Below are 18974 nucleotides of genomic sequence, written 5' to 3' on the forward strand. Positions count from 1 at the left end.
CACAAGCATGCTGCAAACAGAAACGTCACACGTAAGCACGCAGCTACCAGAGAAATGTCGCACATAAGCCTGCTGCAAACAGAGAAATGTTGCACATAAGCATGCTGCAAACAGAGAAATGGCACACATAAGTATGCTGCAAACAGATAAATGTCACACCAGCACGCTCCGAAGGGAACCGTTACATGTAAGCACGCAGCTACCAGAGAAATGTCGCACATAAGCATGCTGCAAACAGAGAAATGTCGCACATAAGCATGCTGCAAACAGAATAATGTCACACATCCGCATGTTGCAAATAGAGAAATGTCACACATAAGCACGCTGCAAACAGAAATTTCACACATAAGCACGCTGCAAGCAGAGAAATGTCACACAAGCGTGCTGCTAACAGAAATGTCACTTATAAGCATGCTGCAAACAGAGAAATGTTGCTTAAGCACGCTGCAAATAGAAATATTACACAAGCACGCTGCAAACAGAGAAATGTCACACATGCATGCTGAAAACAGAGAAATATCACACATAAGCACACTACAAGCAGAGAAATGTCCCACAAGCACGCTGCAAACAGAAGTGTCACAAATAAGCAAGCTGCAAACAGAGAAATGTCGCACATAAGCACACTGCAAAACAGAGAAATGGCAAACATGAGCACCATGCAAACAGAGAAATGGCGAAAATAAGCGTGCTGCAAACAGAAATGTCACACATAGGCACATTGTAAACAGAAATGTCACACATAAGCATGCTGTAAACAGGGAAATTTCGCTGAAGCATGCTGCAGACAGAAATGTCCCACAAGCAAGCTGCAAACAGAAAAATGTCACATATAAGCACGCTGCAAACAGAGAAATGTCACAAATAAACACGCTGAAAACAGAGAAATGTCGCACATTAGCAAGCTAAAACAGAGAAATGCCATACATAAGCACGCTGCAAAACACTGAAATATCACACATAAGCACGCTGCAAACAGACAAATGGCCCACATACGCAAACACAAAAATGGCACACATAAGCAAAATGCAAACACAGAAATGTCACACAAGCGCGCTGCAAACAGAGAAATGGCACACAAACATGCTGCAAACAGAGAAATGTCACACATAAGCATGCTGCAAACAGAGAAATGTCGCACATAAGCATGCTGCAAACAGAGAAATGTCGCACATACGCACGCTGCCAACCGAGAAATGTCACACAATCGCGTTACAAACAGAAATGTCACACATAAGCACGCTGCAAACAGAGAAATGGCACACAAGCATGCTGCAAACAGAGAAATGTCACACATAAGCATGCTGCAAACAGAGAAATGTCGCACATAAGCACGCGGCAAACAGAGAAATGGCACACAAGCATGCTGCAAACAGAGAAATGTCGCACATAAGATCGCTGCAAACAGTGAAATGTCGCACATAAGCACGCTGCAAACAGAGAAATGTCGCATGCTGCAAACAGAGAAATGGTACAAAAGGGGGTGGTGATGGACGGAGCATCAGAACCAATCAAATACTCACACCCAGTCAACAGATCTGGGTTTGACCCATCACCGTTCTTTAGCCCACTCTGCCACCCCAGTTCAGACATGGCCATATGCAAATCAGTCTGACCCTGTGCCTCATGGGAACAGTCCATCCCGAACTGCCAAGCCATGCCTTCCCTGGACCGGAAACAAGCTTCCTAGGACCGGTTTCTGGCATTTCAGCCGTCTTCAGCCAGGCTTGCTTGAATCCAGTGGCAAAGTGAGCAAGGGACTCACGTCTGAGCATACCCTGCCAACTTATGGCGAACAAAGCGGTACAAAAGGGGGTTGTGATGGACGGAGCATCAGAACCAATCAAATACTCACACCCAGTCAACAGATCTGGGTTTGATCCATCACCGTTCTTTAGCCCACTCTGCCACCCCAGTTCAGACATGGCCATATGCAAATCAGTCTGACCCTGTGCCTCATGGGAACAGTCCAGCCCGAACTGCCAAGCCATGCCTTCCCTGGACCGGAAACAAGCTTCCTAGGACCGGTTTCTGGCATTTCAGCCGTCTTCAGCCAGGCTTGCTTGAATCCAGTGGCAAAGTGAGCAAGGGACTCACGTCTGAGCATACCCTGCCAACTTATGGCGAACAAAGCGGTACAAAAGGGGGTGGTGATGGACGGAGTATCAGAACCAATCAAATACTCACACCCAGTCAACAGATCTGGGTTTGATCCATCACCGTTCTTTAGCCCACTCTGCCACCCCAGTTCAGACATGGCCATATGCAAATCAGTCTGACCCTGTGCCTCATGGGAACAGTCCAGCCCGAACTGCCAAGCCATGCCTTCCCTGGACCGGAAACAAGCTTCCTAGGACCGGTTTCAGGCATTTCAGCCGTCTTCAGCCAGGCTTGCTTGAATCCAGTGGCAAAGTGAGCAAGGGACTCACGTCTGAGCATACCCTTCTAACTTATGGCGAACAAAGCGGTACAAAAGGGGGTGGTGATGGCCGGAGCATCAGAACCAATCAAATACTCACACCCAGTCAACAGATCTGGGTTTGATCCATCACCGTTCTTTAGCCCACTCTGCCACCCCAGTTCAGACATGGCCATATGCAAATCAGTCTGACCCTGTGCCTCATGGGAACAGTCCAGCCCGAACTGCCAAGCCATGCCTTCCCTGGACCGGAAACAAGCTTCCTAGGACCGGTTTCTGGCATTTCAGCCATCTTCAGCCAGGCTTGCTTGAATCCAGTGGCAAAGTGAGCAAGGGACTCACGTCTGAGCATACCCTTCTAACTTATGGCGAACAAAGCGGTACAAAAGGGGGTGGTGATGGCCGGAGCATCAGAACCAATCAAATACTCACACCCAGTCAACAGATCTGGGTTTGATCCATCACCGTTCTTTAGCCCACTCTGCCACCCCAGTTCAGACATGGCCATATGCAAATCAGTCTGACCCTGTGCCTCATGGGAACAGTCCAGCCCGAACTGCCAAGCCATGCCTTCCCTGGACCGGAAACAAGCTTCCTAGGACCGGTTTCTGGCATTTCAGCCATCTTCAGCCAGGCTTGCTTGAATCCAGTGGCAAAGTGAGCAAGGGACTCACGTCTGAGCATACCCTGCCAACTTATGGCGAACAAAGCGGTACAAAAGGGGGTGGTGATGGACGGAGCATCAGAACCAATCAAATACTCACACCCAGTCAACAGATCTGGGTTTGATCCATCACCGTTCTTTAGCCCACTCTGCCACCCCAGTTCAGACATGGCCATATGCAAATCAGTCTGACCCTGTGCCTCATGGGAAAAGTCCAGCCCGAACTGCCAAGCCATGCCTTCCCTGGACCGGAAACAAGCTTCCTAGGACCGGTTTCTGGCATTTCAGCCGTCTTCAGCCAGGCTTGCTTGAATCCAGTGCCAAAGTGAGCAAGGGACTCCCGTCTGAGCATACCCTGCCAACTTATGGCGAACAAAGCGGTACAAAAGGGGGTGGTGATGGACGGAGCATCAGAACCAATCAAATACTCACACCCAGTCAACAGATCTGGGTTTGATCCATCACCGTTCTTTAGCCCACTCTGCCACCCCAGTTCAGACATGGCCATATGCAAATCAGTCTGACCCTGTGCCTCATGGGAACAGTCCAGCCCGAACTGCCAAGCCATGCTTTCCCTGGACCGGAAACAAGCTTCCTAGGACCGGTTTCTGGCATTTCAGCCGTCTTCAGCCAGGCTTGCTTGAATCCAGTGGCAAAGTAAGCAAGGGACTCACGTCTGAGCATACCCTGCCAACTTATGGCAAACAAAGCAGTACAAAAGGGGGTGGTGATGGACGGAGCATCAGAACCAATCAAATACTCACACCCAGTCAACAGATCTGGGTTTGATCCATCACTGTTCTTTAGCCCACTCTGCCACACCCGTTCAGACATGGCCATATGCAAATCAGTCTGACCCTGTGCCTCATGGGAACAGTCCAGCCCGAACTGCCAAGCCATGGCTTCCCTGGACCGGAAACAAGCTTCCTAGGACCAGTTTCTGGTATTTCAGCCGTCTTCAGCCAGGCTTGCTTGAATCCAGTGGCAAAGTGAGCAAGGGACTCACGTCTGAGCATACCCTGCCAACGTATGGCGAACAAAGCGGTTCAAAAGGGGGTGGTGATGGACGGAGCATCAGAACCAATCAAATACTCACACCCAGTCAACAGATCTGGGTTTGATCCATCACCGTTCTTTAGCCCACTCTGCCACCCCAGTTCAGACATGGCCATATGCAAATCAGTCTGACCCTGTGCCTCATGGCAACAGTCCAGCCCGAACTGCCAAGCCATGCCTTCCCTGGACCGGAAACAAGCTTCCTAGGACCGGTTTCTGGCATTTCAGCCGTCTTCAGCCAGGCTTGCTTGAATCCAGTGGCAAAGTGAGCAAGGGACTCACGTCTGAGCATACCCTGCCAACTTATGGCGAACAAAGCGGTACAAAAGGGGGTGGCGATGGACGGAGCATCAGAACCAATCAAATACTCACACCCAGTCAACAGATCTGGGTTTGATCCATCACCGTTCTTTAGCCCACTCTGCCACCCCAGTTCAGACATGGCCATATGCAAATCAGTCTGACCCTGTGCCTCATGGGAACAGTCCAGCCCGAACTGCCAAGCCATGCCTTCCCTGGACCGGAAACAAGCTTCCTAGGACCGGTTTCTGGCATTTCAGCCGTCTTCAGCCAGGCTTGCTTGAATCCAGTGGCAAAGTGAGCAAGGGACTCACGTCTGAGCATACCCTTCCAACTTATGGCGAACAAAGCGGTACAAAAGGGGGTGGTGATGGACGGAGCATCAGAACCAATCAAATACTCACACCCAGTCAACAGATCTGGGTTTGATCCATCACCGTTCTTTAGCCCACTCTGCCACCCCAGTTCAGACATGGCCATATGCAAATCAGTCTGACCCTGTGCCTCATGGGAACAGTCCAGCCCGAACTGCTAAGCCATGCCTTCCCTGGACCGGAAACAAGCTTCCTAGGACCGGTTTCAGGCATTTCAGCCGTCTTCAGCCAGGCTTGCTTGAATCCAGTGGCAAAGTGAGCAAGGGACTCACGTCTGAGCATACCCTTCTAACTTATGGCGAACAAAGCGGTACAAAAGGGGGTGGTGATGGCCGGAGCATCAGAACCAATCAAATACTCACACCCAGTCAACAGATCTGGGTTTGATCCATCACCGTTCTTTAGCCCACTCTGCCACCCCAGTTCAGACATGGCCATATGCAAATCAGTCTGACCCTGTGCCTCATGGGAACAGTCCAGCCCGAACTGCCAAGCCATGCCTTCCCTGGACCGGAAACAAGCTTCCTAGGACCGGTTTCTGGCATTTCAGCCATCTTCAGCCAGGCTTGCTTGAATCCAGTGGCAAAGTGAGCAAGGGACTCACGTCTGAGCATACCCTGCCAACTTATGGCGAACAAAGCGGTACAAAAGGGGGTGGTGATGGACGGAGCATCAGAACCAATCAAATACTCACACCCAGTCAACAGATCTGGGTTTGATCCATCACCGTTCTTTAGCCCACTCTGCCACCCCAGTTCAGACATGGCCATATGCAAATCAGTCTGACCCTGTGCCTCATGGGAAAAGTCCAGCCCGAACTGCCAAGCCATGCCTTCCCTGGACCGGAAACAAGCTTCCTAGGACCGGTTTCTGGCATTTCAGCCGTCTTTAGCCAGGCTTGCTTGAATCCAGTGCCAAAGTGAGCAAGGGACTCACGTCTGAGCATACCCTGCCAACTTATGGCGAACAAAGCGGTACAAAAGGGGGTGGTGATGGACGGAGCATCAGAACCAATCAAATACTCACACCCAGTCAACAGATCTGGGTTTGATCCATCACCGTTCTTTAGCCCACTCTGCCACCCCAGTTCAGACATGGCCATATGCAAATCAGTCTGACCCTGTGCCTCATGGGAACAGTCCAGCCCGAACTGCCAAGCCATGCCTTCCCTGGACCGGAAACAAGCTTCCTAGGACCGGTTTCTGGCATTTCAGCCGTCTTCAGCCAGGCTTGCTTGAATCCAGTGGCAAAGTAAGCAAGGGACTCACGTCTGAGCATACCCTGCCAACTTATGGCAAACAAAGCAGTACAAAAGGGGGTGGTGATGGACGGAGCATCAGAACTAATCAAATACTCACACCCAGTCAACAGATCTGGGTTTGATCCATCACCGTTCTTTAGCCCACTCTGCCACCCCCGTTCAGACATGGCCATATGCAAATCAGTCTGACCCTGTGCCTCATGGGAACAGTCCAGCCCGAACTGCCAAGCCATGCCTTCCCTGGACCGGAAACAAGCTTCCTAGGACCAGTTTCTGGCATTTCAGCCGTCTTCAGCCAGGCTTGCTTGAATCCAGTGGCAAAGTGAGCAAGGGACTCACGTCTGAGCATACCCTGCCAACGTATGGCGAACAAAGCGGTACAAAAGGGGGTGGTGATGGACGGAGCATCAGAACCAATCAAATACTCACACCCAGTCAACAGATCTGGGTTTGATCCATCACCGTTCTTTAGCCCACTCTGCCACCCCAGTTCAGACATGGCCATATGCAAATCAGTCTGACCCTGTGCCTCATGGGAACAGTCCAGCCCGAACTGCCAAGCCATGCCTTCCTTGGACCGGAAACAAGCTTCCTAGGACCGGTTTCTGGCATTTCAGCCGTCTTCAGCCAGGCTTGCTTGAATCCAGTGGTAAAGTGAGCAAGGGACTCACGTCTGAGCATACCCTGCCAACTTATGGCGAACAAAGCGGTACAAAAGGGGGTGGTGATGGACGGAGCATCAGAACCAATCAAATACTCACACCCAGTCAGTCAACAGATCCGGGTTTGATCCATCACCGTTCTTTAGCCCACTCTGCCACCCCAGTTCAGACATGGCCATATGCAAATCAGTCTGACCCTGTGCCTCATGGGAACAGTCCAGCCCGAACTGCCAAGCCATGCCTTCCCTGGACCGGAAACAAGCTTCCTAGGACCGGTTTATGGCATTTCAGCCGTCTTCAGCCAGGCTTGCTTGAATCCAGTGGCAAAGTGAGCAAGGGACTCACGTCTGAGCATACCCTTCCAACTTATGGCGAACAAAGCGGTACAAAAGGGGGTGGTGATGGACGGAGCATCAGAACCAATCAAATACTCACACCCAGTCAACAGATCTGGGTTTGATCCATCACCGTTCTTTAGCCCACTCTGCCACCCCAGTTCAGACATGGCCATATGCAAATCAGTCTGACCCTGTGCCTCATGGGAACAGTCCAGCCCGAACTGCCAAGCCATGCCTTCCCTGGACCGGAAACAAGCTTCATAGGACCGGTTTCTGGCATTTCAGCCGTCTTCAGCCAGGCTTGCTTGAATCCGCTTTGTTCGCCATAAGTTGGCAGGGTATGCTCAGACGTGAGTCCCTTGCTCACTTTGCCACTGGATTCAAGCAAGCCTGGCTGAAGACGGCTGAAATGCCAGAAACCGGTCCTAGGAAGCTTGTTTCCGGTCCAGGGAAGGCATGGCTTGGCAGTTCGGGCTGGACTGTTCCCATGAGGCACAGGGTCAGACTGATTTGCATATGGCCATGTCTGAATTGGGGTGGCAGAGTGGGCTAAAGAACGGTGATGGATCAAACCCTGATCTGTTGACTGGGTGTGAGTGTTTGATTGGTTCTGATGCTCCGTCCATCACCACCCCCTTTTGTACCGCAAACAGAGAAATGGCACACAAGCACACTGCAAACAGAGAAATGCTGCGCATAGGCACGCTGCAAACAAAAATGTCACACATAAGTATGCTGCAAACAGAAGTATCACACAAAAGTATGCTGCAAATAGAGAAATGTCACACATAAGCACGCTGCAAATAGAGAAATGTCACACATAAGCACGCTGCAAACAGAAGTGTCGCACATAAGCACGCTGCAAACAGAGAAATGGCACACAAGCATGCTGCAAACAGAGAAATGTCGCACATAAGCATGCTGAAAACAGAGAAATGTCACACATAAGCACGCTGCAAACAGAGAAATGTTGCATGCTGCAAACAGAGAAGTGTCGCACATAAGCACGCTGCAAACAGAGAAGTGTCACACATAAGCACGCTGCAAACAGAGAAATGGCACACCAACATGCTGCAAACAGAGAAATGTCGCACATAAGCATGCTGCAAACAGAGAAATGTCACACATAAGCACGCTGCAAACAGAGAAATGTCGCATGCTGCAAACAGAAGTGTCGCACATAAGCACGCTGCAAACAGAGAAATGGCTCACCTACATGTTGCAAACAGAGAAATGTCACACATAAGCACGCTGCAAACAGAGAAATGCCGCACATAGGCACGCTGCAAACAAAAATGTCACACATAAGTATGCTGCAAACAGAAGTATCACACATAAGTATGCTGCAAATAGACAAATGTTACACATAAGCATGCTGTAAACAGAGAAATGGCACACCAGCATGCTACTACCAGAGAAATGTCACACATAATAGGTCATGAGTCTTTAATCAAATGGTTGTTTTAAACTAGTTTGACACTTCCGCGAGTATTTTTTCACAGCAATAGGAGTTCATAGGGAGTCGTGCCTATCATTAGGGCATGGTGAACCACCTTATAGACCTCAGCCACAGAATCATAATAAGAAAGATCACATTGACAGCTCAGAGGGCCATCAGACATAGAAAGAGGACTCAGAAGGCAGCTTCATGGAAGCCCCTGTCTCATCCATAGAAGGTCAGGAGCATCACTTCTGAAGGCGAACAGCCTAAAACCCCAGCTCAGTCTCTGCTCTTCTAGCTGTTGCAGCAGTTATGTCATCAGCGCTTAGAGGTACACGCAGGGCGCTATATAAATCTCTCTTTAGGCATGCAGTCAGGAAGCACACAAGGGCTTCAAATATAGCTTCCCAGGAGGTTGCACAAATAAAAACAGGAAACTATCAAGAAATACATAAGCCACTAATGAGAGTTGAAAAATAAATATGACTTTAACATTTCTTCAGTTTTTGGCCACAAAGCCAGCTGTGTACGGTATAAAAATGAACAATAGGGTTATTAAGAATTCTGACTCAGTCGGAGAATCTCCCGTTGTAAGTTGGAATTGCTTTTACAGCTTCTAATGCTTATCTGTCTTTACAGCTGTGTTTTTCTCTTTACTCAGGCTTGGGGCCAGCCAGAAAAAGCAACTCAGAGCCAGCAAAGGCGCCCCAAACAGGGGAAGGCGAGCAGACTGGCAACGGCAAAGAAGGTAATTGTTTTGCTTTTACTTTTAATTAAACGCTAATTAGCAATTTTTGAATTGTTTGAATTCTATAAAACATCTAAAATACTTTTCAGCCTACGATGTTGAAATATTGGAGCAGACTTCACCAGACTGAACATGTTAAACTTTTCATTGTTTATCGTTACACATGTCAAGATCAGCCAACTCTGCTCCACGATTTAACATACACATATTTTTAATGTATGTTTTTATCGTGCAAAATGCCTGGCACATTTGAATGGTGTTTAAGTACACTGTATGAAAGAATTCAAAGGAAAAAAGGTGGGGGGTGCATCAGAATAGGCAAAATGATCCCAATGGCGCACCGGGGTGACCAGATTTCTAAAAGCAGGGCTGTCCGGTGGTCTCTGCTAACCAGAGCGTAGGGTACCCTGTCTCTTAACAGTCTGTGACTATAAGAAGCCTCCCTGATTGTCCAGGTAGACGTGGAGTCAAGGCCTGGCTCAAGGAAGGTGCTGTACTTCCAGTCTAGTTACAGTACATTTTTACCCAACAACTATCACTGTTGAGATAAAGAGGCCAACGGTCGCTCAGCTTCAGCAGGCGCTGCAGCCTCGCTTCATCTCGGGAGGAACACACTGTCCTCAGCCTCGCGTTCTTCATCTCAGGAGGAACACGCGGTCCTCAGCCTCGCGTTCTTCATCTCAGGAGGAACACGCGGTCCTCAGCCTAGCGTTCTTCATTTCAGGAGGAATACGCGGTCCTCAGCCTAGCGTTCTTCATCTCAGGAGGAACACGCGGTCCTCAGCCTCACGTTCTGGGAGCAGGAATATCAGGAGGGTCCATACAGGTCCAGATGCAGGAAATGTTTAACAAGCTGGAGGAAAGGTCCAACTTACAAGTTTAAGTTCAGGGTGTTGGGCTACGATCAACTGCCAGCCAGTGGGGCATACTCCAGACCATGGTTCTCAAAAGTCAGTCCTGGAGGGCCGAATCCATGCCATATTTTTAGCATTTCCTATCATTTAGATTAGTGTAGTTATCTTAAAATCTGGCATGGATCTGGCCCTCCAGGACCGGGTTTGATTAACCCTGCTACAGACTAAAAGAAGCAAGGCAGTTGGGCTGTAGGACACTTTTTCTCCTCCAAGAGGATTTGGAGAAGATCCACTAACGAGAATGTATTGCAATACTTTGCGCCTGATTCATAAAGGCAGATTTACATGTGTAAATTTACACATGTGTAAACTGCACCTAGAAATATATTTACACATTTTTGCTAGTCACCATTTTTGCTTGTAAAATTTCTACTAGGTGCAGACTTACTTGTCTCTACAACCTCTGAACAGGGGGAGGTAGCCTGCTAGAACAGGATTTATGAGTGTAAAGTTACTACTAGTACCTTTTCACAGCTAGGCAGTGCTCTCCACCGGGCGGAGATCTCCCTGTGGTAAAGCATTGGGAAAAATAATAAAGTGCATTAATTCTTAAACAAATATTTTAATAATAATGAAAATGTAAATTACCTTACAATAATTATCAACATAGAACTAAAGAAAAACAGTTACAGCATTAACTCATAAAATCGAACATTTAATAAATAATGAAATAAAGTAAATTAAATATAGTTATTATTATTTAAAAATATTAAACAAAATCCCCAAATCACTATCATTGTTCTATTAATGTTTTACTAAATTTTATTTAATGTTATTTGTTTAATTAATTTCTATTCATGTTGATGTTTTTATTAAAGGTTTAACATTTTATTTAAGTAAACGTAAACATTAACTTAGTAAACTATAAGATTTTGAAACCGCATATAACTTTTAACCGTCTCCTATGGGGTGCGATTTTATGCCCCTGCCTCCATTATTCTGTGGGAGTGTGTTGCAGTACCTTATGAGTGGACATGTGTGGTGCTGGACTTACTCCACGGCTGGACTAGAGCACATTTACAACGGTTTGGGATCCCTTCCAGCTATAGTAACTTTAGAAGTGCATTTTGTGAACAGCAATAGGCTTACTTTTTTGTGGGTTGGTGTTTGTGTTTGCATGACCATCGCTAAATCTCTCCTTACCCCCTTCCAACACTGCTCTTTTCCCCGACTATCTAGTCGTACGTATTCCTCATTTTAAAGCCATCCCCCCAATTTCCTTCCACATTTGCTACTAAAAGACATACCTAGGTGTGCGGAGACCTCAGCAACTGCGTTGGAGAAGTCTGGAGGTCTCTGCGCATACATCTCAGCGCATAGGTTTGTAAATAGCATTTTGCAGTACTTTCGTAGTGCTAATGGAGTACTACTAAATGTACTACAAGGTACACTTTGTCACATTTCCTCTTCGTGTCTCTTTGCATATGGCCAGATAACCCTTCCAGGTAGTTACTCTAGTGTGAAACCTTGTATTTTCCTGCTATACAGTCTTCGAAAGAAGGAGCGGTATAGTAAGTGGATAGCATCAATTCTCTGTCTTACAACAAATCCAAAAATAAATGTTGCTCTTATCGAAGTAAAATAGGCACAGAAAGTCCCAGGACGTCTTCAGTTTCTTCCTCTGAACCGATCTCGACCCTACAGGTTATCCCACAAGTATGTTTACTAGCTCCTAGTGCCTCTCAGGCCCAATTTGATGCTGTTCAGAAGGCCATTTTAGCATTTTCTCCTTCTCGGGCGCTATGGCCCTTTGGTGGCAGTGGTGGCCTCTGCTGTGGTATCTGACTTCAGCTGTTCTCATCTCAGGTTGGAAGGCAGTGAAGAACTGAAGAACGTGTATCTTGTTCCATTCCCAAAAACATTGATTGGTTCAGCATTGCCAATACTGACTTCAATCACAAATTCAATGATGTAATTCAAGGCTTGGATTATGGGCCTCTAGGCTCCTACCAAAGACCGCTGGGAAGAAGAAGTCTGAGGAGTATTTACTGATGGAAGAAAGGCCTCAGATGGTCATGGTTTGGGTCCATTTTGAGGTTTTTGTGACCTGTTCAGGCAGGACTTCCAAGTCTTAAGGCTTCCGTAGTCAGCCGCACCACCAGTCAAAGAGTGACACTGGCAGTTTGCTCCCTCACAGTTTGGCACCTACCACAAAGTATCCTTACCTGTGAATATTCCAAAAATGTGTATTTTTATAGTTCTTTTATGATTTTAATGTTTTTCTGTTATTATTGTTCCACAAATGTAATAAAAAGATTTAATTGAAAAAAAAAATAGAGGTAATGTTTCTAAGTTGGGCTGACGCCAGCATTCATCCCTCTAGTTTTTTTTTTATATAATATTCCTTTCCTATTCTCTTGGAGGTAGTTGAAAATATTTATGAATATTGATATCAGATGTTTTCAAAGACAGGTCTTAAAGTAATAGCTAAAATACTAAGTATAAGATAAAATAAATTGAAGTAGTTATTCTCACATATCCTTATTAGGTAGTTACAGTCAAGACAATATAATCTCTATTAATATTATATCCACTGTGGTATCATTGCCGCGTCCCCACACATTCTTAAAGATATATTCTGTTCCATTCCATTCATATTCTGGTACAATTACTCTAGGTACAAATATCTTGGTTAAATCCAGCTGGCTTGCTAAGAGAAGCTCTTTGCTAGACCTTTTCTCCTTAACATAGAAACATTGGTATTTTTTCTGCAAAACTACAGCTAGCAAATCATTTACCAAAAATGTCAACAATCCAGTGGGCTGAACCCCAGTCATCCATTGCTAAATAAGGAACTCAAAGTGAGCTCTGAGGTTATGCACAGGCATGAATGACATTTGACATCCATCAATATTTTTCGCAGTGGAAAAATATATTCAACCTGCAAGCCCAGAGCCTGATTTAAAAAAAAAAAAACAGCACTAAATGTGCCTATGTGGCAGAAAATAGCTTCTTTAACCCCTGTCAGGAATTCACATTAGTATTCCCAACAAATGTAAATTGTTTTACTAATGCAAGTATCTCTATAACCAATGTGGAGAAATCTGCATTAGTAACCTCTACACGGAGGGTGAGGAGTGGAGGAGTCAAGGCATGTTTTGTTTTGAAAGTTTGTAAACCCCCACAAACCTTTGAGTTTGCTATCATTCACAAACTTTGATCTGATGCTATCCGTCCCTAAAAGAGGTGAGAGATTTACTCTAAGGGTTAGAGTAACACATCACTTCTAAACGTTGAGGGGATGGAAGAGATGGGGACTGTGACAAAAAATAGAAAGGAAAAAGTTGTAAACTATGTACTATTGCACTTTGGGGGAAATAAGAGCCCAGGGAACAGGTCATTACCCTGTGGTTGTGATTCCCTAACGAAAAGGGCCAAATCAGGCTTCAGGTCTGTGTAAACGTTTGAGGAGTGACTTAGACACTGCAACAATATCAGTCAATGACTATACAGATGAACAAGGTGTATCTTTATATATTCTAAAAGGCGACGACATATAGCTTTATAAGCTTAATATACCTAAAGCTGCAAATGTAACACGATCTCTTCCATTTAGTTATCCAGCTCTACCGATTCCTTATTGCGTATGGTTTATAAGCACATATCCTGGCTTAATGAGGTGGTCTTGATCAGCACATTTTCTTGCACAGAAGGGGTTTTCACTTTAGTCTTTCATAGGATTCTTCCTGCTCGGCTTCCGACAGACTATTTTATCCATTTCCTGTTGCACGTTGTAAGTTATCGGAGCACTACGTATCTTGGGGTTGGAAGTCAAGACTCGGGGCGTAATTTAGATTTTGGCAGACGGGTAACTCCGTCACAATGGTGACAAATATCCCGTCCACCCGAAATATAGATTCCCATAATATCCTACGGGATGTATATTACAGGCTATCCATCACTGTTGTGACAGAGTAACCCGTCTGCCGAAATCTAAATCAGGCCCTCTGTAGCCAAGTAACAGTCACAAAGTAGTAGTAGCCAATCGGCAGCTACAGTTGCATCTGACATGGGGCGTCTCTCCATTATCCAGCACTTTCAAGAGTCATGAAAGGGGTTCTTGGAGCTTGCATAAAGGGCCTTTTGACAGCATGTGTTTGGCAATTACAGTTTTCACTCGCTTTTGACAAAGGAGGATGGGGCCCTAAAGATATAACAGGCATTTCTCTTTAAGTGCTGGTTCTTGGTGACTCCAGTGGATGAACTGAAGCAAGAGCTCTAACTAGTTGTGGTTTTGTTTATAGTTGTATCATTGTTGGAAATCAGGACCTATTTTCAGTGTCCCCCCACTTTTTGCCCCATTTGGGACCCCTGGATGCTGTTTTTCTGACTCTGAGGCTGGCCTAGGGCCGGTGCTATGTTAAACACAATGTGAAAACACACAAATGCATTACGGTACACTATGTGTTAGGGTACACTTATGATTGGCATGACCTACCCTATAAGTCCCTAGTAGATAATAGGGCAGGGGAATTTGTAACGCCCTGAACGTCTCAGGATCGTTTAACAGACACGACAATGAGGACGCAACCACTAGTGAAGGGTTAGTTGTTTTAATGAAGGCAAATATAATACAAAGAATAAACAAGTTATAGTCACTGGAATCCTCCAGGCTAAGTACGTTACCAGCCCACAGCACGGATGGTCCTAACCGTCCTCTGCATATACGCCGGTCCCGGCGTATGCCAACAGAGGGCAGAAATGAAATGGCCGACAATGCCAATCGGTAGGCTGTGAGGGGCACGAAGAGTGTTGGGGAGAATCGAGGAGTCAGGGAAACACCCAGCCGGGGTCTCTACCTGAAGGGAGCAGCCGCTCAACCTCTTCCTCAGACTGCACCGGGACGCGGAGTCACCTCCTGGTGATGCGTCACCGATACCCCAATCACAAGCAAGAAGACTGAACCGAGAGCAGCCGCTCGATCGATCCTGTGGACTTCCGAGTCTGTAACGCGGCAAACACCTCCTGGTGTGCGTTACAGCTGGCAGTCCCTGTGTCTCTGGTCGGGCTGGGAGTTACGACTCCAACCAGCAAAAGCGCCACTGCGCTTGGACTCAGCCGAGTCAAAAAGCGAAGCTCAATGGTTGACCGGTAGAGCTTCCGGGTCCTTCACAGGTGACGATGGGGCAAGACACGGCCCAGGGAGTAACGACTCGACCTACCTCCGTTCTTGCCTTACTGGAGCACCACTCCGGAACACTGCTCTTCACGAAGCAGGTACGTCGGTGTGAACACAATATCCGACAGCGTCGTACCTCCCGGTTCCTCCCTTTATAGGGCGTGTTTTCCTTGAGTTATGTAACAGCTCTCCTGTTTACATAAGGGCGTGTTTCCTTGAGTTATGTAACAGCTCTCCTGTTTACATAAGGGCGTGTTTCCCTTGAGTTATGTAACAGCTCTCCTGTTTACATAAGGGCGTGTTTCCCTTGAGTTATGTAACAGCTCTCCTGTTTACATAAGGGCGTGTTTTCCTTGAGTTATGTAACAGCTCTCCTGTTTACATAAGGGCGTGTTTCCCTTGTATGACAGGAATTCTTGACAGTACATCCTCCCTCTCAGCGGCTCCCCACGGGTCCAGCGCTGGCAGGAAAACGCCGATGGAACAAGGAGACCAAGCGCGGAGCATGAACCCCTTCAGCCGGTTCCCATGAATGCTCCTCCGGGCCATAGCCTTTCCACGCAACCAGGTACCACAGCTTCCCCCTGCGCCATTTGGACGTCCGTATGCCCGACACTTCATACTCCACCTCCGACTCCACGCATACCGGCCGAGGTGTCCCAGACGGCTTGGAGGGTGCTGGTTTGAGCAATGATACATGAAAGACAGGGTGTATCCGCAATGACTGGGGCAAGCACACCTTCACGTTCACGGGACCCATACACTTGGTAATTCGATAGGGGCCCATGTACTTGGGATGGAACACACTGTTCTTTCGAAACCTCATGTTTCTTGTGGATATCCAGACGTAGTCTCCAGTGCGGTACAGTGGCCCGGGCCTTCTCTTCCTATCTGCCGCAGCCTTGTATCTTCTCTTGGCCTCTATTAGGACAGCCCTTGAGCGCATCAATGTGTCTTTTATGTGTGCCACCCTGTCCGCTGTGGCGGGAATCCTGTCCTCTCTGAACGGATGTAGAAATGGCAAGAACCTGGGATGTTGGCCATAGTTGCTATAGAACGGAGATGACTGTGTGGAGCTGTGAGTGGCGTTGTTATAGGCTATCTCTGCAACCCATAGCAAGTCGACCCATTCTTCCCTGCCCTGGTCCACAAAACATCGCAGATACTGTTTGAGCGTTTGGTTCAGGCGCTCGGTTTGGCCGTCCGTTTGAGGGTGGTAGCTGGTGGACAGGGCGGTCTTAACATGCAGCGCAGTGCACCAAGTCTTCCAGAATTGCGCAGTAAACTGCGACCCCCGGTCCGACACGATCACCCCAGGTAATCCATGCAGTCGTACCACATTCTTTAGGAGTAGTGACGCCAATTCCCCGGCCGTAGGGACTCTCTTGCAGGGGATGAAGTGCCCCATTTTCGTCAAGTAATCCACCACCACCAGTATTGCCGTCATCCCCTGGTCTACCGGTAGGCCCACCACGAAGTCCAGTGATATGCTATCCCATGGTCTATCCGGGGTTGGAAGTGGATGTAAGAGCCCTTGGGTTCGGCCATGGTCGGCCTTCATGGTAGCACACGTAGGACACTCCTGTCCCCACCTCCTGACATCCACTCTCATGGTTGGCCACCAGAAATGCCGTCCCATGCTAGCCACCGTTTTTTCAAAGCCCAAATGACCTGCGCATGGAGAGTCATGGCACCAGATGAATGCTTGTTTCCTTAGCCTAGGCGTGGGTATCAATAGGCACCTGCCCTTCAGGGGTATCCCGTCCTTCAGCTGCCATTCTCTGTGACTGAGGAGCCACCTCCGCCATGCGAATGACCTGATCCCTCTCTTTATTCCCCTCAGGAAAGTATCCGGTTGGATAACCCCCAATACCATCCTCGGGGAAATGATGGAACGCTCGGTCGCAGGCAATGGTTCCTTAACTGCAGATTGACGGGACAGGGCGTCCGCCTTTCGGTTTTCCGTCCCCGGCCGATATGTGATGCGGAAGTTGAACCCCGCAAAGAAGATCATCCACCGCAGCTGCCTGGGAGAAAGGTGTCTAGTGGCAGTCATGAACTGTAGGTTCCGATGGTCCGTGTACACCGATACCACATGTCTTGCCCCCATCAACCAATGCCTCCATTCGGTGAAGGCGTCCTTGATTGCGAGAAGCTCCTTCTCCGCAATATGGTAGTTGCGTTCGGCGTCGTTGAGTTTGCGGGACATGTACGCAACGGGATGAAGCACCCCTGTGTCGTGGTTGCGTTGGGACAAGATAGCCCCCAGCGCCACATCCGACGCGTCCGCTTCCACCACGTAGGGGAGATCCGGATCGGGGTGAGCCAACACCGGCGCCTTACCAAAGGCGCTTTTCAGGGCCTCAAAGGCTTTGTTCGCTTCAGGGGACCAGACAAACTCCTTGGACTTCCTCAGTAGCTGTGTGATTGGGGCCACCACTCCTGAAAATCCATCTATGAACCGCCTGTAAAAGTTGGCGAAGCCAATGAAACTTTGGACGTCCTTCACGCTTTGGGGCACCGGCCATTCTTTCACCGCCTTGATCTTTCGTTCTGCCATCTCCTGTCCCTCTGGACTCAGCATCACTCCGAGGAATTCCACGGATGTGACGTGGAAGTCACACTTTCTGAGTTTACAAAACAGCATGTTTTCCCTCAGCTTTTGGAGCACAGCTTTGACGTGGTGTACGTGCTCCTCCACACTGGACGAATAGATGAGGATGTCGTCGATATATACGACCACGTAGATATCCAACTCCTCTCTGACTACCTCATTCAAAAAGTACTGAAAGGCTGCCGGGGCGTTGCACAGACCGAACGGCATGACGAGGTACTCAAAAAGGCCGAACCTGGTCTTAAAGGCGGTCTTCCACTCGTCTCCGTCCCTCATGCGCACCAGATGGTATGCCCCTTTCAAATCCAACTTGGTGTAGATACGAGCTTTCTTGACCTGTTCCAGAAGTACACTGATGAGAGGCAAGGGGTACCGATTTTTTATGGTTATCGCATTCAATGCCCTAAAGTCCACACAGGCTCTCAGCTCCCCATTAGCCTTCGGGATGAAGAAGAGTGGCGAGGCGGCCGGAGACTTGGACGGGCGGATGAATCCTAGCTTGAGGAGTTTATCCAGGTACCCCCGGAGATGCACGTTTTCAGGCTCCGTCAGGGCAAACAGCCTGCCGCTGGGAACGCTGGCCCCTGGCACCAGGTCGATCTGGCAGTCAAACTGTCTATGTGGTGGTAGCACTTCCGCCTTCACCTCATCAAATACATCCTCAAAACTGTGATAAGCCTGGGGGAGAGCCACATATTTTTCTGCCGCTGTAGCCACCGTCTGACTCCCGCTCTCATCTGCGTCAAGGGATTCCGTTCTTATTCCACAATGCAGGATGCAATACGGTGACGTCATTTCGATGCGATGTGTTGGCCAATCCACAAAGGGGTTGTGTTTCTGTAGCCACGGCAATCCCAATATGACGCCATATTGGGGCGCTCGGATGATGTTAAAATCGATTTGTTCCAAATGGTTCCACCCATATCTCATCGGAAGGACCCCCGTGTGCTGCCCGATGGGCCCCGTCACCAATCGCCTTCCGTCTACAGCATAGACGTCTTCGGGTACAGCTTTGGGAAGAAGCACTAGCCCTAGCCTGCATGCCTCGTTGTGGTCCATAAACA

At 48.1% G+C, this 18974-nt stretch overlaps 1 protein-coding gene across 1 annotated transcript in view; it reads left to right on the top strand.

Moving 5' to 3' along the window:
• Positions 1 to 18974, top strand: part of CLIP4 (CAP-Gly domain containing linker protein family member 4) — a 188161-nt gene that overhangs the window by 124766 nt on the left and 44421 nt on the right. Inside the window, exon 8 of the mRNA XM_085609523.1 lies at positions 9177 to 9263. Within this exon, the coding sequence (XP_085465649.1) occupies positions 9177 to 9263 (87 nt within the window). The remainder of the gene's footprint in view (positions 1 to 9176; positions 9264 to 18974) is intronic.

This window comes from Triturus cristatus, chromosome 6 (genome assembly GCF_964204655.1).
Source record: "Triturus cristatus chromosome 6, aTriCri1.1, whole genome shotgun sequence".
NCBI classification, from domain to species: domain Eukaryota; kingdom Metazoa; phylum Chordata; class Amphibia; order Caudata; family Salamandridae; genus Triturus; species Triturus cristatus.